Genomic DNA, 18,424 nt, shown 5'->3' with positions numbered 1-18,424 from the left:
TACCATTTAGTGGTCAATCGTACGAAATATGTACTGTACTGTGCAATCTACTAATACAAGTCTCAATCAGTCAATCAAAATAATGTCTGACTTTACACAACATTTTCCAGATATTTTAGCCCATAAATATTCAAGGTTAAGCCCAATCATATGTAGGAGGTTAGAGGATAGATCAGGCCTAGGCAATTATTTTCACTTTGGTGGCCAAATTTAGAGAAAAAAAATGTCGGGAGGCCAGTATATACATTTTTATGAACACTAATACCAAACCTCACAATAATGTCTGATTGAATGCTAAAAACGTTATGACAGACCGCCTTAAACGGAATGGATTTTTTTTTTTTACTGAATGAGACACCCAGAATGTACATGAAAATAAAGAATGTCGGATTTACCATATCCGATTCTATTCACAACTTTTATGGACAGAATTTCTAGGTGCAGTCAGGGTGTTGAGGGGATCCGGTTTGGTGGCTGCAGGATTAGGTCTCTGCTTTTTGCAGATGATGTGGTCCTGATGGCTTCATCTGGCCAGGATCTTCAGCTCTCACTGGATCGGTTTGCAGCCCAGTGTGAAGCGACTGGGATGAAAATCAGCACCTCCAAGTCCGAGTCCATGGTTCTCGCCCGGGAAAGGGTGGAGTGCCATATCCGGGTTGGGGAGGAGACCCTGCCCCAAGTGGAGGAGTTCAAGTACCTCGGAGTCTTGTTCACCAGTGAGGGAAGAGTGGATCGTGAGATCGACAAGCGGATTGGTGCGGCGTCTTCAGTAATGCGGACACTGTATCGATCCGTTGTGGTCAATTTACTGGTCGATCTATGTTCCCATCCTCACCTATGGTCATGAGCTTTGGGTTATGGCCGAAAGGACAAGATCACGGGTACAAAGCCATATTGGAGCTACCGCTTGTCCCTTTTGGGGTCGCGGGGGGTCGCTGGAGCCTATCTCAGCTGCATTCGGGCGGTAGACGGGGTACACCCTGGACAAGTCGCCACCTCATCACAGGGCCAACACAGATAGACAGACAACATTCCATACTTGCCAACCCTCCCGTTTTTAGCGGGAGAATCCCGGTATTCAGCGCCTCTCCCGACAACCTCCCGGCAGAGATTTTCTCCCGACAAACTCCCGGTATTCAGCCGGAGCTGGAGGCCACGCCCCCTCCAGCTCAATACGGACCTGAGACTGAGTGGGGACAGCCTGTTCTCACGTCCGCTTTCCCACAATATAAACAGCTTGCCTGCCCAATGAACGGAGAAGTTAAACAGGACAATACTGCCATCTAATGGATAGCCAACGGAACACTGAAATTAAAGTTTTTTGGGGTTTTTTCTATGTAAATAAAATAAATATATATATATATATAGCTAGAATTCACTGAAAGTCAAGTATTTCATACATATATATATACAGTATATATATATATATATATATATATATATATATATATATATATATATATATATATATATGTATATATATGTATATATATATATGAAATACTCGAGTTGGTGAATTCTAGCTGTAAATAACCACACTCCCAGTGTTGCCAATCAACCTATCCCCAGGTGAATATAATGAAACTTGAATATCTGACATGCTAAGCACAGGAGTCGGCAACCCAAAAGGTTGAAAGAGCCATATTGGACCAAAAATACAAAAAACAAATCTGTTTGGAGTCGCAAGAATTAAAAAGCCATATATGTTTTATAATGAAGGCAACACATGATGTAAGTATCTATGTTATCAATATTAGCCTACCTACTATCGAAATGACTATGTGTCGCAGGCTGACGCAAATCTTCATTGACAGAAATGTTGAAATGTAATATATATCCTACACATTTTAACGACATTGGGAAACATTAGTTCAACTGAGGCTTCTCAGAGGGTGAGATAACTCCTCGAATTTACTGGCTTAGATTGGCCAAAGGTATAGATGTGGGTGTCCAAGTTAAAAGAAACGTCCGGCTGTCTTCTTCTCGTGGATTTATTACAATCTTTGCAAGCTGGGTAACGTTTGCTGTGTTCTATAACGTCACACAAACAACTATCAGAAATGCAGCCAATATTACATACAGATAATGTGTCATGAGGCATGCAACTATAAATTAACATACAGTACAGGCCAAAAGTTTGGACACACCCTCTCATTCAATGCATTTTCTTTATTTTCATGATTATTTACATTGTAGATTGTCACCGAAGGCATGAAAACTATGATGCTTTGCACACTCTTGGCATTCTCTCGATGAGCTTCAAGCATACCTGTGAAGTGAAAACCATTTCAGGTGACTACCTCTTGAAGCTCATGGAGAGAATGCCAAGAGTGTGCAAGGCAGTAATCAGAGCAAAGAGTGGCTATTCTGAAGAAACTAGAATATAAAACATGTTTTCAGTTATTTCACTTTTTTTTTAAGTACATAACTCCACATGTGTTCATTTATAGTTTCGATGCCTTCAGTCACAATCTACAATGTAAATAGTCATGAAAATAAAGAAAACGCATTGAATGAGAAGGTGTGTCCAAACTTTTGGCCTGTACTGTATGTCTTAACTTTTGCTGCGATTCTATTGTTCCCGTAGATAAGGTGCACCCCCCACTTTTCATATTTCCTGACGTAAAAAAAGTGTGCCTCATACACGGAACTTTACGGTAATTTGCCTTAAGTTGTTTATTTTATTTTTACTTTACCCAGGTATGACCACGGCTGACAACTAAGTGAGATGTGAAATATACTAGTGTAAGGTGTCCTACTTAAGTGAGAAAAAGGCAAGTAAATAACATAAATTAAAAAGGTGGACAGAAGCAAAGCCAACTAAATTGTGACCTCACCGGGTTTATGGAGATACTACTTAGATAATCATCAGTTTCCGTCATTTAGGCCCAATCGTTTATTGCCCTCAGGCTGTTGTACTACTGGTTGGTATAATGTCATGCAAATGACGAGCATGTGTGACTTAGAGGAAACACTAGTGGAATGCACCCCGAAAACACTTTTACTTTCTCTCTCCAACTTTCCACTGCTCATTTTCACAAACGAACTGACAAGACAAGAAATGCTTTAATTGTAGAGGTGACTTTAGTTGGGATGTCAAGGACCACATGAAGGAAAATCTATTCTCACGTGGACCAGGACTGGTAAAATCATGGCATGATAACTTAAAGATAAAGACAACTTCAGATTATTTTCTTTGTCTTACTTTGGCCAAAAATAGAACAAGTGCATTCTGAAAATGTACATACTACAAATAATCCTCTTGGCTAAACACTTGACGTAAGTTAAAAACTCTGAGGGAAAAAATGAGTGCAGTTTCAAAAACACTATGAAGAACACAATGAACTTAAACTCTGTCTCAGTGTTTTTACAAAGCCATTAAACTTTAAGTGCTTCCTTTTAAGCATTCCAACGTTGGCAGTTTATTAAAAATGTTTTGGAAAAGCAACAGATTGTTTCCACAAACCGCCACATTGGTGAAATCTGCATACTGCCACAACACATTCATTTATCATCATTCAAATATTACAATTATAATAAAACATGGTGTCAGTTGCTGGCTGTCCAGAGTCGGGACCTGGGGTGGACCGCTCGCCTGTGCATCGGTTGGGGACATCTCTGCGCTGCTGACCTGTTTCCGCTCGTGATGGTCTCCTGCTGGCCCCACTATGGACTGGACTCTCACTATTATGTTAGATCCACTATGGACTGGACTCTCACTATTATGTTAGATCCACTATGGACTGGACTCTCACTCTATTATGTTAGATCCACTATGAACTGGACTGTCACTATTATGTTAGATCCACTATGGACTGGACTCTCACACTCTATTATGTTAGATCCACTACAGACTGGACTCTCACACTATTATGTTAGATCCACTATGGACTGGACTCTCACACTATTATGTTAGATCCACTATGGACTGGACTCTCACTATTATGTTAGATTCACTATGGACTGCACTCTCACTATTATGTTAGATCCACTATGGACTGGACTCTCACTATTATGTTAGATTCACTATGGACTGGACTCTCACCATTATGTTAGATCCACTATGGACTGGACTCTCACTCTATTATGTTAGATCCACTATGGACTGGACTCTCACTATTATGTTAGATTCACTATGGACTGGACTCTCACCATTATGTTAGATCCACTATGGACTGGACTCTCACTCTATTATGTTAGATCCACTATGGACTGGACTCTCACACTATTATGTTAGATCCACTATGGACTGGACTCTCACTATTATGTTAGATTCACTATGGACTGGACTCTCACCATTATGTTAGATCCACTATGGACTGGACTCTCACTCTATTATGTTAGATCCACTATGGACTGGACTCTCACTATTATGTTAGATTCACTATGGACTGGACTCTCACCATTATGTTAGATCCACTATGGACTGGACTCTCACTCTATTATGTTAGATCCACTATGGACTGGACTCTCACTATTATGTTACATTCACTATGGACTGGACTCTCACTATTATGTTAGATCCACTATGGACTGGACTCTCACTATTATGTTAGATGCACTATGGACTGGACTTTCACAATATTATGCTAGACCCACTCGACGTCCATTGCATCCGGTCTCCCCTAGGGGGGGGGGGGGGGGGGGGGGTCACCCACATCTGCGGTCCTCTCCAAGGTTTCTCATAGTCATTTACATCGACATCCCACTGGGTTGTGAGTTTTTCCTTGCCCTTGTGTGGGCTCTGAGCCGAGGATGTCGTTGTGGCTTGTGCAGCCCTTTGAGACACTTGTGATTTAGGGCTATATAAATAAACATTGATTGATTGATTGATCAAAACGACACCATAGCGTTGTGAAGTGGCTTTTGTGAACAGAGCCTGCCGGGACTTAAGACCTCGTTTTAATTCTTCCACCTTCTGTAGCCTTTGTTCCGTGTCCATATTCTTGTCTTTGTCTTTCTTAGACATTTCATAGTGCCTTTTTAGATTATAGTCTTTCATTACAGCCACACTTTCTCCACACGGAAGACACACGGGTTTGCTTTTTACCTCCGTGAACCTATACTCCGCCTCCCACCTGGCTTGAAACCCCCTGTTCTCACTGTCCACCTTCCGTTTAGCCATTATTGGGGAGGGGGGTTGCTGAAAGTTGATATCTACGCTGAATGCTGATGAATAATGAAGCCGAAGCCCACCTGCAGTGAGTTCACGGGCTACCTTTGCATTGTGGGAAATGGAGTATTGGTGCGTGCAAAACAGCATACAGCATCCAGTGTTTCCCACACATTCATTTATTTGTGGCGGCCCGCCACGAAAGAATTAAGGCTGCCACAAAAAAAAAAAAAAAAAAATTTAAATATATTTTTTTATTTATTTATTTATTTTTTTTGTGTCCTGTCAAGCTTCTCAGGCAAATCATATAGTTGATGTAGATGCCCATATCGGCTGTTCAGATTTACTTTACAAAAGAGAAGTGTAGGATCAAGTTTTTTGGAGCTCTTTGTTCAGTGGATCAGATGTTTGATGAAGCTTTGTGTCTATCTACCACCACTACTGTTTTCTGTTTATTTGTTACTGACTGTGGCTGGACACCTCTGCCTCTGTTTCACTTTATGTTGCTGGTAAATAATATGGTTGTAGTAGTAGGCTAAAGTTAAATTATTTAGTATGCACTAATTAAAGGGGCAGAGCTTTAAGAGACATTTTAGCTTTTATATTTTTATAAGATATATTTTTTTGTAAGAACCACAATTAATAAATATATTTCAGTGAATAACTTATTGTTCAAATCTGTATATAAATATGTACATAAGGGGTTGCTGGTTACTGGGGTTCAATCCCCACCTTCTACCATCCTAGTCACGTCCGTTGTGTCCTTGGGCAAGACACTTCACCCTTGCTCCTGATGGGTGCTGGTTAGCGCCTTGCATGGCAACTCCCGCCATCGGTGTGTGAATGTGTGTGTGAATGGGTGAATGTGGAAATACTGTCAAAGTGCTTTGAGTACCTTGAAGGTAGAAAAGCGCTATACAAGTATAACCCATTTATCATTTATGGATGGATGGATGGATGGACGTTTAAAACAAAACTGTTATTATTAATTAGTACGTATACATTTTTTTAGCCTTTTTAGAGAAAATCATATCATTGTAGTAATTATGCAAATTACTCGATGATGTCATGATGACCACGCCCATAGCCACGCCCCCACCGCCACAGGTATCTTGGCAGTTTATGGGAAACACTGGCATCTATGGCCCATACGGCAGTGGCCTGCGGGCCGGTTCTGATACTAATCTAATATCATCCCGGGGGCCATAGATAATTCATTCGTGGGCCTTGACCTTCACACCTAGGCCTTAGTATAAGTACTTTGGGGCTATTGGTTCATAATTCGTATGTTAGGGTATCAAGCATTATAGGGGTCGGGGTCGGTATGGTACGGTCAAGATTTGCATTTACACCTCAGGGTGTGCGTCAATTCTGTACATAGAGCTTGTGTGACATCATAATCTACCAGTGAAACAGCCTGTAATTGGCCAACACATACGGTGCAGTGTGCTAACAGTGCCTACAACCAAAACATTCGAAATCTCATCCGTCAGGATCATCCGTAAATGTTTTGAATGTCACGTTTTGTTTTTCCACCAATCAAATTCAGATTGGAGAGAAACAAGCGTAATAATAGCAATTGTGCAGAAAAGTGGATCAGTTTGTGTTGGATATTTTATAAGCCAATAGATAGGCTCCAGCACCCCCCGCGACCCAGAAAGTGGATAAGCGGTAGAAAATGGATGGATGGATGGATGGAGAATCACAATGATTCCTCAACTGAACGAGATTGCACCACTTTGTGGAACAGAAATAGAAGTTGTTTGTAGTGATTGCGCTCTGAAACAGCTGGAGATGTTCCATGGAAATATGTATGTGACGTTTGTGGCCCCGGCATACCATTTTGGCCCATCTGCGATCTATGGCTCCAGAGGTTTAGTAGGTTGAACACTGCCACAGCAATCACTATTAATCCCCTCTTAAGCACATCACAATCCCACGGATATTGTTGTATAGCTACATCAAGGGAATAAAGACGGAACGTCTAAAAATAAAACAAACCAAAACTCTTTTTTTTAAACAAGATGTTTTGCTTTTGTTTTGTTTTTGTAGCCTTTTGCCCCACTCCTATTTTGATTGTTTGATGTGATAATTGTAGTTGTCTGTTGTTGTATAAAGATAGCGGAACACTTACACTATATTGCCAAAAGTACTTGGCCACCCATCAAATGATAAGAATCAGGTGAGGTCACACACTGATGTTGGTCAAGAAGGCCTGGCTCGCAGTCTCCGTTCTAATTCATCCCAAAGGTGTTCTATCGGGTTCAGGTCAGGACTCTGTGCAGGCCAGTCAAGTTCATCCACACCAGACTCTGTCATCCATGTCTTTATGGACCTTGCTTTGTGCACTGGTGCACAGTCATGTTGGAAGAGGAAGGAGCTAGCTCCAAACTGTTCCCACAAGGTTCATGGAATTGTCCAAAATGTTTTGGTATCCTGGAGCATTCAAAGTTCCTTTCAGTGGAACTAAGGGGGCCAAGCCCAACTCCTGAAAAACAACCCCACATCATAATTTCTCCTCCGCCAAATTTCACACTCGGCACAATGCAGTCCGAAATGTACCGTTCTCCTGGCAACCTCCAAACCCAGACCCGTCCATCAGATTGCCAGATGGAAAAGCGTGATTCATCACTCCAGAGAAGGCGTCTCCACTGTTCTAGAGTCCAGTGGCGACGTGCTTTACACCACTGCATCCCACCCTTTGCATTGGACTTGGTGATGTATGGCTTAGATGCAGCTGCACGGCCATGGAAACCCATTCCATGAAGCTCTCTGCGTACTGTACGTGGGCTAATCGGAAGGTCACATGAAGTTTGGAGCTCTGTAGCAACTGACTGTGCAAAAAGTCGGCGACCTCTTTGCACTATGCACTTTAGCATCCGCTGACCCCTCTCTGTCAGTTTACGTAGCCTACCACTTGGTGGCCGAGTTGCTGTTGTTCCCAAACTCTTCCATTTTTGACTTTGGAATATTTAGGAGCGGGGAAATTTCAGGACTAACCTCAACCCCAAACTTTTTAAATAGAGGAGATAAACCTTTGGAGTCATAACAAGTTCTTCCTCAGGCCACAAACTTAGTCGGGCTGAATCAAAAGCGCCCCTTCTGGTTGCACCCAAGTGATGCACTCAGTTTTGCCGCAATTGCTACAAAACACGATTAATCCACAGTCAGTTTTACACAGAAGGCTATAGTCAACAAACAGATAATTGACTATATCCTCCTTAAACCCACTGTCCTCTGTAGTGCACAATCGTTTGTGGTCTTTTTCTTTTGCCCACACCACAGACAGCAACACTAATGAATAATTGGTGTTTATTTGAATATAGCTACTCATTGAGTGGCCCTGCTACTGGAGTTGATGTCATGAACCTGCTTTCTGCGTGTGTGTGTTTTTCTTTGTGCGTACTATTCATGCGTCATGAGTCATGGCTCCTTTGTCAGTGTCAATTAAAGGGTAAGGCCTCAATAACAAACCATTGATGCCATTCCTTTTTTTAAAAGACTAGTTCCTGTTCTTACCTGTATGTAAACATGGCTTCATATGTAATATTCCCACCATGTTATGTCATAAAGTAGAAGTCTAACTAAGTTATTCTATGCTCTTTATTTGCAGTGAAAAAAGCCAAGCTCCAGGGACCTGCAGGTGAGTCCTGTTCTAATATTCCTCCTCTGCCCCCGTCACAAATTTCCAGTGTTTACATTAGGTTGAAAGCTTTGTTTGCTGGCCGAGTTGAGATTAAATGTGCCTCACATGGGGTAAATTATTCATCGCTGGATTAACACTCGCTGGGAAGCTTTTATCACGCTAACTGTAATATTAAAGGCCTACTGAAATGAATTTTTTTTATTTAAACGGGGATAGCAGATCTATTCTATGTGTCATACTTGATCATTTCGCGATATAGCCATATTTTTGCTGAAAGGATTTAGTATAGAACAACGACGATAAAGATTGCAACTTTTGGTATCTGATAAAAAAAAGGCTTGCACCTACCGGAAGTAGCGTGACGTAGTCAGTTGAACATATACGCAAAGTTCCCTATTGTTTACAATGATGGCCGCATGAAGTGAGAGAAATTCGGACCGAGAAAGCGACAATTTCCCCATTAATTTGAGCGAGGATGAAAGATTTGTGGATGAGTAAAGTGCAAGTGAAGGACTAGTGGGGAGTTGAAGCTATTCAGATAGGGAAGATGCTGTGAGAGCCGGGGGTGACCTGATATTCAGCTGGGAATGACTACAACAGTAAATAAACACAAGACATATATATACTCTATTAGCCACAACACAACCAGGCTTATATTTAATATGCCACAAATTAATCCTGCATAAAAACACCTGCGTGTTTGTTATGCTAGCTCCTAGCTCCTCTGCTAGCTCCTAGCTCCATAGAACACGCCAATACAATTCAAACACCTGATCAACACACACAATCACTCAGCCCAAAAGACCGTTTACCTAACCCAAGGTTCATAAAGCTTATATATTTTTAAAAAGTTACGTACGTGACGCGCACATACGGTCAAGTTATCGAATGTTTAGCAGCCAAGGCTGCATACTCACGGTACCTGATATTCAGCTGGGAATGACTACAACAGTAAATAAACACAAGACATATATATACTCTATTAGCCACAACACAACCAGGCTTATATTTAATATGCCACAAATTAATCCTGCATAATAACACCTGCGTGTTTGTTATGCTAGCTCCTAGCTCCTCTGCTAGCTCCTAGCTCCATAGAACACGCCAATACAATTCAAACACCTGATCAACACACACAATCACTCAGCCCAAAAGACCGTTCACCTAACCCAAGGTTCATAAAGCTTATATATTTTTAAAAAGTTACGTACGTGACGCGCACGTACGGTACGGTACGTGTTATGCTAGCTCCTAGCTCCTCTGCTAGCTCCTAGCTCCATAGAACACGCCAATACAATTCAAACACATGATCAACACACACAATCACTCAGCCCAAAAGACCGTTCACCTAACCCAAGGTTCATAAAGCTTATATATTTTAAAAAAGTTACGTACATACGCAAAAAAAAGCCAAAGCTGCATACTCACAGTAGCACGTCTGCGTCTTTGTCATCCAAATCAAAGTAATCCTGGTAAGAGTCTGTGTTGTCCCAGTTCCCTACAGGCGTCTGTGTATCCAAATCAAAAGTCCTCCTGGTTAGAGTCTCTGTTATCCGAGTTCTTCCATCTTGACTGCATCTTTCGGGAATGTAAACAAAGAAGCGCCGGCTGTGTACTGTTGTGGCTGACTACGTTCGAAAAATACGTCCATTTCGCACCGACAACTTTCTTCTTTGCTTGCTTGGCTTCCTTCTCCATAATGCAATGAACATGATTGAAACAGATTCACGAACACAGATGTCCAGAATACTGTGGAATTATGAAATGAAAACAGAGCTTTTTCGTATCGGCTTCAATGTGGAAGGCATACCCGTGTTCGCCGGGCTACGTCACACGCATACGTCATCCTCAGAGGCGTTTCGAACCGGAAGTTTAGCGGCAAATTTAAAATGTCACTTTATAAGTTAACCCGGCCGTATTGGCATGTGTTATAATGTTAAGATTTCATCATTGATATATAAACTATCAGACTGCGTGGTCGGTAGTAGTGGGTTTCAGTAGGCCTTTAAAAACTGTTAAGATAATTTGAGGGTGTGGACTCAGTTGTAGTCCTGTCCTTGCCCACCTTTTAACGTTTACTGCGAATTAGGGCTGGATGATTATGGCAAAAATAATAATCACGATTATTTTTTTATTGATATTTTCATCACAATTTTTTACACGTTTTTTGATTAATTTGAGAACATTAGTATTTATTAAACCACCAAAACTCAACTTTAAATATAGTTAAAAAACGGATATAAATTAGTAACGAATAAACCACAACAAGTTCAGTTCAGTTCAGTTCAGTTTCAGTTCATTTCGAACATGCATATGATACTATGTAATTCATCATATATTTCCAGTTGTTTCATTACAGCACGTCCGAAAAGTAGTAGGAAGAAGCAGAGTTTATTTAATCCTACCCCTTTTCATACCATAACTGTCATAACGGGGTTTTCGCAGCTTACTGCGAGGTTTGTTCTCCCGGGATGCAAACGGACTATTCCGGACAAGGCTTGCAGGTAGAAACATATTTATTAATCTAACTACAAAATAACAGGCAAAAACTTTCTAACTGTGGCATGAAATAAACAAGACTTACGTAGAGGGTTGCGTGAAAATAGCGTGAAGCAAACAACTAGCATAAACTATAGCATAGCAAGAAACAAACAACTAACATAACTATGGCGTGGAACAACTATGAAACTGTGGCATGAAACAACTAACATGAACTATGGCATAGAACAACATGAAACTGTGGCATGAAACCAATAACTAGCATAACTATAGAATCAGACCTGAAACGAGCAATGACGCCAGGCCGACTGACTGGCAAAGGCGGTTTAAATAGTCTCTTGATTAGAGCCAGGTGAGCGTCCGAACACCAGCGGCAGGTGAAAATCATATGCCACCATGGCAACCAAAACAAACAAGAGTGCACAAAAAACAGGGAACTATGGAGTTAAACTAACAGAACATAACGAAAACATTATCCGGACCACGGATCATGACAATAACAATTTTATCCTATTTCCTTTTCCTCTGTATCATAGCAGTGAACAAGTAAATGATAAACAAATACTATACCATAGTAAGTAAACAAATATTAAATACATAAATAATCTTTGTCTCAATAAAAAAATAAAAATAAAAAAAGGGTTCAAGATATTCATCATAATTCTTGTTCTGTGTACTTTGTGAACACTTGTAGTTTGAACAGTCTCTTAAACTGAATCATATTGATGCTTTGTTTGATTTCTTTGGTTAATCCATTAAATCCAGTAAAATAATAGTAATAGCAATACATTTAAATAACAATAGCGATATAAAAATAAATAAAAAATTCAATTATTACATTTTTTTCATTGTTTTTACTTCCATTTTTACCTTTTGCGCTTATTTTACCAGCATAGAGTGTGTGTTTTTTGTGTCAAATCAAAGTTATAATGTTAATGTTGTTAATGTATAATGTTAAAGGCCTACTGAAACCCACTACTACCGACCTCGCAGTCTGATAGTTTATATATCAATGATGAAATCTTAACATTGCAACACATGCCAATACGGCCGGGTTAACTTATAAAGTGACATTTTAAATTTCCCGGCAAACTTCCGGCTGAAAACGTTTCGATATGATGACGTTTGCGCGTGACGTCAACAATTGAAACGGAAGTATTCGGAGCCCATTGAATCCAATACAAAATGCTGTTTTCATCTCAAAATTCCACAGTATTCTGGACATCTGTGTTGGTGAATCTTTTGCAATTTGTTTAATGAACAATGAAGACTGCAAAGAAGAAAGTTGTAGGTAGGATCGGTGTATTAGCGGTGGACTACAGCAACACAACCAGGAGGACTTTGAGGATAGCAGACGCGCTAGCCGAACGACCTCACCTTGACTTCCTCCGTCTCTGGGCCGCCAACTGCATCGGTGATAGGGTGAAGTCCTTCGTCGTACCGTCGATCGCTGGAACGCAGGTGAGCACGGGTCGTGATGAGCAGACGAGAGCTGGCGTAGGTGCAGAGCTATTGTTTTTAGCATAGCTCTGTCGAGGTTCCGTAGCTAAGTTAGCTTCAATGGCGTCGTTAGCAACAGCATTGCTAAGCTTCGCCAGGCTGGAAAGCATTAACCGTGTATTTACATGTCCAGAGTTTGGTAGTATTGTTGATCTTCTGTCTATCCTTCCAGTCAGGGACTTATTTGTTTTGTTTCTATATGCAGTAAAGCCCGATGCTATCACGTTAGCTCAGTAGCTAAAGAGCTTCGCCGATGTATTGTCGTGGAGATAAAAGTCACTTTGAATGTCCATTTCGCGTTCTCGACTCTCATTTTCAAGAGGATATAGTATCCGAAGTGGTTTAAAATACAAATCCGTGATCCACAATAGAAAAAGGAGAGAGTGTGGAATCCAATGAACCCTTGTACCTAAATTACGGTCAGAGCGAAAAAAGATACGTTCTGCACTGCACGCTAGTCCTTCACTTTCACGTTCCTCATCCACGAATCTTTCATCCTCGCTCAAATGAATGGGGTAATCGTCGCTTTCTCGGTCCAAATCTCTCTCGCTGCTGGTGTAAACAATAGGAAAATGTGAGCAGTCCTTCCTCCGGTGTCGTCACGCTACTTCCGGTAGGGGCAAGGCTTTTTTTTATCAGACCAAAAGTTGCGAACTTTATCGTCGTGTTCTATACTAAATCCTTTCAGCAAAAATATGGCAATATCGCGAAATGATCAAGTATGACACATAGAATGGATCTGCTATCCCCGTTTAAATAAAAAAAATTCATTTCAGTAGGCCTTTAATTAAATGCAGTGCAATACATTTTTGGACAATTTTGACCAGTATTTTAGGTCAAAGCATATTAATTGTGTAAATGTACTTAAAGTTCATTAAGCTTGTGTATGGTACTTTTTTAAAACCTTTAATTTGTGAGTCCAGTCAGACCGGATGTGGCGCACTGAGCTATTATTGTGGATGGGGGTGACTTGAGGCTGTTTACATTTTTTTTTTTTTAATTTGCAACTGCTGTTTTGTTTACAAGTTGATGTTACATTGATGTCATTCACAAAAACACAAGCAGATGAGATGTGTTGAGGGTGTATGGTTTGTTCTTGTAATATAGTTGCTATTTCAAATGACCGCCTCGACTTTAAGAACGGGGCGGTTGTGTGTTTAGGTCATAAACAAGTGGTCTTAAACACATCACTTTCCCAAACAAATGTTCCTTTCCCTCACGATGACAGCATTTCATTCACATTTATGTCAATTTCCCTAATATTCTGCATTTGACAGCAGATTTCGTTATATTGGCCACTTCTGTGACTCTGTCCGCTGTTTCGTCAACACAGAAATCATATGCCTTGTTTTTTTGTTAAGTTCAGTGATTATTGATTAGGCATACTAGCGATGGATCAAATAATAAGTAGCCACCATGGTGATATCCCATCCTTTCAGTCGGCGTGCTTTTTTCTCAAGTCATTCACACCTCGTCCGTTCCACCGTTACAAGCTCCAGAGTTTGCGTGCACGTTGCGCGGCCCATAAATCTTTTTTTTTTTAAATTATTTTATTTTCATGATCGTGAGAAGCCATTATTGAAATCGAAATCAAAATTATATTAATTGTCCAGCTGCACATCCACAAAAAGTCTTAACCTTGCTATTACAGGGCCAGAATTTAGGAGATGCGAATCACATTACCTTTTTCTCACTCACACACACAGACACACACACACACACACACACACACACACACACACACACACACACACACACACACACACACACACGCACACGCACACACCTTCTTGTATTTTGTTACCTTCTTGAGACCTCCGAAAAATGCCTACCTCTTTAGGACCACCTTTTCTAGATATATAAAGATTTGTATTTACAACATTAATAATATATACATACTATGCAAATATAAAAAAGGTAAGTGTTTAGCACATTTTGTTTGCTTGTTTTTAATTGTTTTTTAATTTTCATTATTTACTTCTAGTTATTACAGTATGTCTCTATATACATATTTTTATTATTTTTTTAAATTTCAATTTCTTACACACACTTGTTATTTCATATGTTGGCCAGAGGGGTAACACTTTAAATTTGTACACACACTTGTTATTTCATATGTTGACCAGAGGGGGAGCACTTTTCAAACCGACACACAGTCAATTTGAAAAATCCGTCCTTTTTGGGACCACCCTCATTTTGATAGATTTCACCACCAGAGGTGCAAATGAGACATTCTCTATTAGATGCAATGGTTTTCCGTATTGGGACCATGATTTCGGTCCTAACTTGTTCACCGGTCCTCATATGGAAGGTACTTTTCCTTGTTGATGTCTCAAGAAGGGTACAAAACACACAAACACACACACACACACACACACACACACACACACGTTTTCTTCTTCTACTTCTTTGCCGTATGTTTCCTTTAATTGAGAGCCTTTCTGTCTCACAAATGTTGTTATGTTTGCATAATGATGTCAGGCTTGGTCAAAAAATAGGACTCAGATGCAGAGTAGGGATTAATTCGGCAGGCTTTTATTTTGAAAGCTTCCTTTCACCTCCAGAGTCAGGGCAATTCAATATAGGCTATAACTAGACTAGTCGGCGAAAAAGGTTCCACAAAAAGGAACAACCGAAAATCACTCCGAAAGGAGGAAAACACAAAAACAATAACAAACTACACTTGGTGCTGTATATTCTATGAAATTTATTATAAAACAAAAAACGCTCCAACAGGAGGAAGAAACAATGGCTATAAAACTTCTACATTTTCTCTAATCTAATAAAGGTTAACAAAATTTGTCACTCAAAAATTTGAGGAAAAGGAAGAACTGTTAGAAAAACTGAAAACTCACCACTTCGGCTGTAAAACTAAATAACACAAAATCACTCTGCTGAGGAGGAGAAAAAGACAACTCAAAATAGCAACGAAGGAATTCAGGATCAAGGTATTCATACACGCGACAAGGCAAGGCATGGACAGGATGCTAGAGAGGCACGAATAAACGAGACAATCTGGCACAGAACAAAGGGAGGCGTGGGCTTATAAGACACATGAGGGTAATGGGGAACAGGTGGAAACAATCAGGGATGACGTCAGACTGATGACACAAAAGGAAGGGTAAGTGACCTGAAAGGAGAGGAGTTACTTTTCAAACTAAAACATGCATTTCACAAGACAGAAAAAACCAAGACAAGACATCCCTCACGGCGGTGTGACAGTTAATAAGGAATCTTGAATTTTGAATCCTGGCCACTGAGTTCAATTCAAAACTTAGGAGACAAACATTTTTGCAGCAAATTCCTAAAAACACTAGAGTTCTCCTGTTGTATAGAGGAACTTGGACCACTGTAAACACATTGACAGATCCTTACATTGACATTTTAACCTTGCGAGCAAACACAGAACACTGGGGTCAAAAGGTGTAAACTACATAACTAAGGCGTTCCTCAAAGCAGCCCTTTAAAAAGGCCTACTGAAACCCACTACTACCGACCACGCAGTCTGATAGTTTATATATCAGTGATGAAATCTTAACATTGCAACACATGCCAATACGGCCGGGTTAACTTATAAAGTGCAATTTTAAATTTCCCGCCGCACTTCCGGTTGAAAACATCTGTGTATGATGACGTATGCGCGTGACGTCACGGCGGCAACTGTGTGTCAGCAATGTGTCACCATACAAAAAGCTCTGTTTTCATCGAAAAATTCCACAGTATTCTGGACATCTGTGTTGGTTAATCTTTTGCAATTTGTTTAATGAACAATGAAGACTGCAAAGAAGAAAGCTGTAGGTGCGATCGGTGTATTAGCGGCGGACCACAGCAACACAACCAGGAGGACTTAGGGGTGGATAGCAGACGCGCTACCGTGAGTACAGCTTTGGCTTACAAACATTTGATCGCTTGCCCGTACGTGCGTGTCGCTATGTGCATGTCACGTACGTAACTTTGGGGAAATATGTTTCTTGCCGACTCTGATGGCGGCCGGGGTGACGTCAAAAGCCGCCGCCGCCGCTCCGTAGCTAAGTTAGCTTCAATGGCGTCGTTAGCAACAGCATTGTTAAGCTTCGCCAAGCTGGAAATCATTAACCGTGTATTTACATGTCCATGGTTTAATAGTATTGTTGATCTTCTGTCTATCCTTCCAGTCAGGGGTTTATTTATTTTGTTTCTATCTGCATTTGAGCCCGATGCTATCACGTTAGCTCCGTAGCTAAAGAGCTTCACCGATGTATTGTCGTGGAGATAAAAGTCACTGTGAATGTCCATTTCGCGTTCTCGACTCTCATTTTCAAGAGGATATAGTATCCGAGGTGGTTTAAAATACAAATCCGTGATCCACAATAGAAAAAGGAGAAAGTGTGGAATCCAATGAACCATTGTACCTAAGTTACGGTCAGAGCGGGAAAAAAAAAAGTCCTGCACTGCACTCTAGTCCTTCACTCTCACGTTCCTCACCCACAAATCTTTCATCCTCGCTCAAATTAATGGGGTAATCGTCGCTTTCTCGGTCCGAATCTCTCTCGCTCCATTGTAAACAAAGGAAAATTGTGAGGAATATTACCTCCTGTGACATCACGCTACTTCCGGTACAGGCAAGGCTTTTTTTATCAGCGAGCAAAAGTTGCGAACTTTATCGTCGATTTTCTCTAGTAAATCCTTTCAGCAAAAATATGGCAATATTGCGAAATGATCAAGTATGACACATAGAATGGATCTGCTATCCCCATTTAAATAAAAAAAAATCATTTCAGTAGGCCTTTAAGTCCTCTCCTTTTTGAGGACACTGTTTCTGAGGAGGACATCTTATGGTTGACAGAGCAGGGAAGGGCTGGAAATCTGTCTTAACATTTCTACAAACTATTTTGTACACTTAGGAAAATACAATTATGTTAGGCACTGACTTACTTTAGTTTCTAAATGTGGGACCACCATGTTTTTAAAGGGACGGTTGGCCACCATAATTGTGTTCAATGCGAACTTGCAAGAAAATGCCTTACTCATGCACATAGAAATCAAATGATGTAATGTTTTTCAACATGATCCCTAGAATAACCCAGTCCAATGTGTTTATTTTTAGACAGTCTATGCCTAATTGAGAACTCTACCTAACTGGGCTGGCAAGTTTTACACATTTATAAATATACTTAAGCACTCATTTGCTATTGCGAAACATTTACTTACACTAGAGCAGGGGTGTCCAAAGTGCGGCCCGGGGGCCATTTGCGGCCCGCAGCTAATTGTTTATTGGCCCGCCACACATTCTGGAAATACTATTGTAAAAATAAAAAAGAACATTAAAAAAAGTGGAATGAGGTGAAATCTAACAAGAAAAAGTTGCAATGTTGACACAAAAGCTGCCATGTAGGCTCTTTTTTTTTCTTTTGTCTTTCTTTATTTTTCTTTTTTTGCCATTGCTCAAAAAAAAAAAATAATGACAAAAAATCCATGTTATAATGACAAAAAATCCATGTTATAATGAATTATTTTCAGGGCTCCAATTACTTCAAATATTTCACTTTAAAATGTTTTATGTGGTAAATATTGCATATATTGTGTAGTAGCCATATAAAAACATCAATCAATCATCAATCAATCAATGTTTATTTATATAGCCCTAAATCACAAGTGTCTCAAAGGGCTGTACAAGCCACAACGAC

At 40.3% G+C, this 18,424-nt stretch overlaps 1 protein-coding gene across 19 annotated transcripts in view; it reads left to right on the top strand.

Moving 5' to 3' along the window:
- The window catches only part of LOC133638745 (protein unc-13 homolog B-like), a 143,353-nt gene that overhangs the window by 15,783 nt on the left and 109,146 nt on the right, over positions 1–18,424 (top strand). For all 19 annotated transcript variants that reach the window (XM_062031654.1, XM_062031649.1, XM_062031665.1 and 16 more), the window contains exon 2: positions 8,727–8,756. In XM_062031654.1, coding sequence (XP_061887638.1) covers positions 8,727–8,756 — 30 coding nt within the window. The remainder of the gene's footprint in view (positions 1–8,726; positions 8,757–18,424) is intronic.

This window comes from Entelurus aequoreus, linkage group LG21 (genome assembly GCF_033978785.1).
Source record: "Entelurus aequoreus isolate RoL-2023_Sb linkage group LG21, RoL_Eaeq_v1.1, whole genome shotgun sequence".
Classification (NCBI taxonomy): domain Eukaryota; kingdom Metazoa; phylum Chordata; class Actinopteri; order Syngnathiformes; family Syngnathidae; genus Entelurus; species Entelurus aequoreus.
The sequence above is the reverse complement of the archived record's forward strand: the minus strand, read 5'-3'. Positions and strand labels throughout refer to the sequence as shown.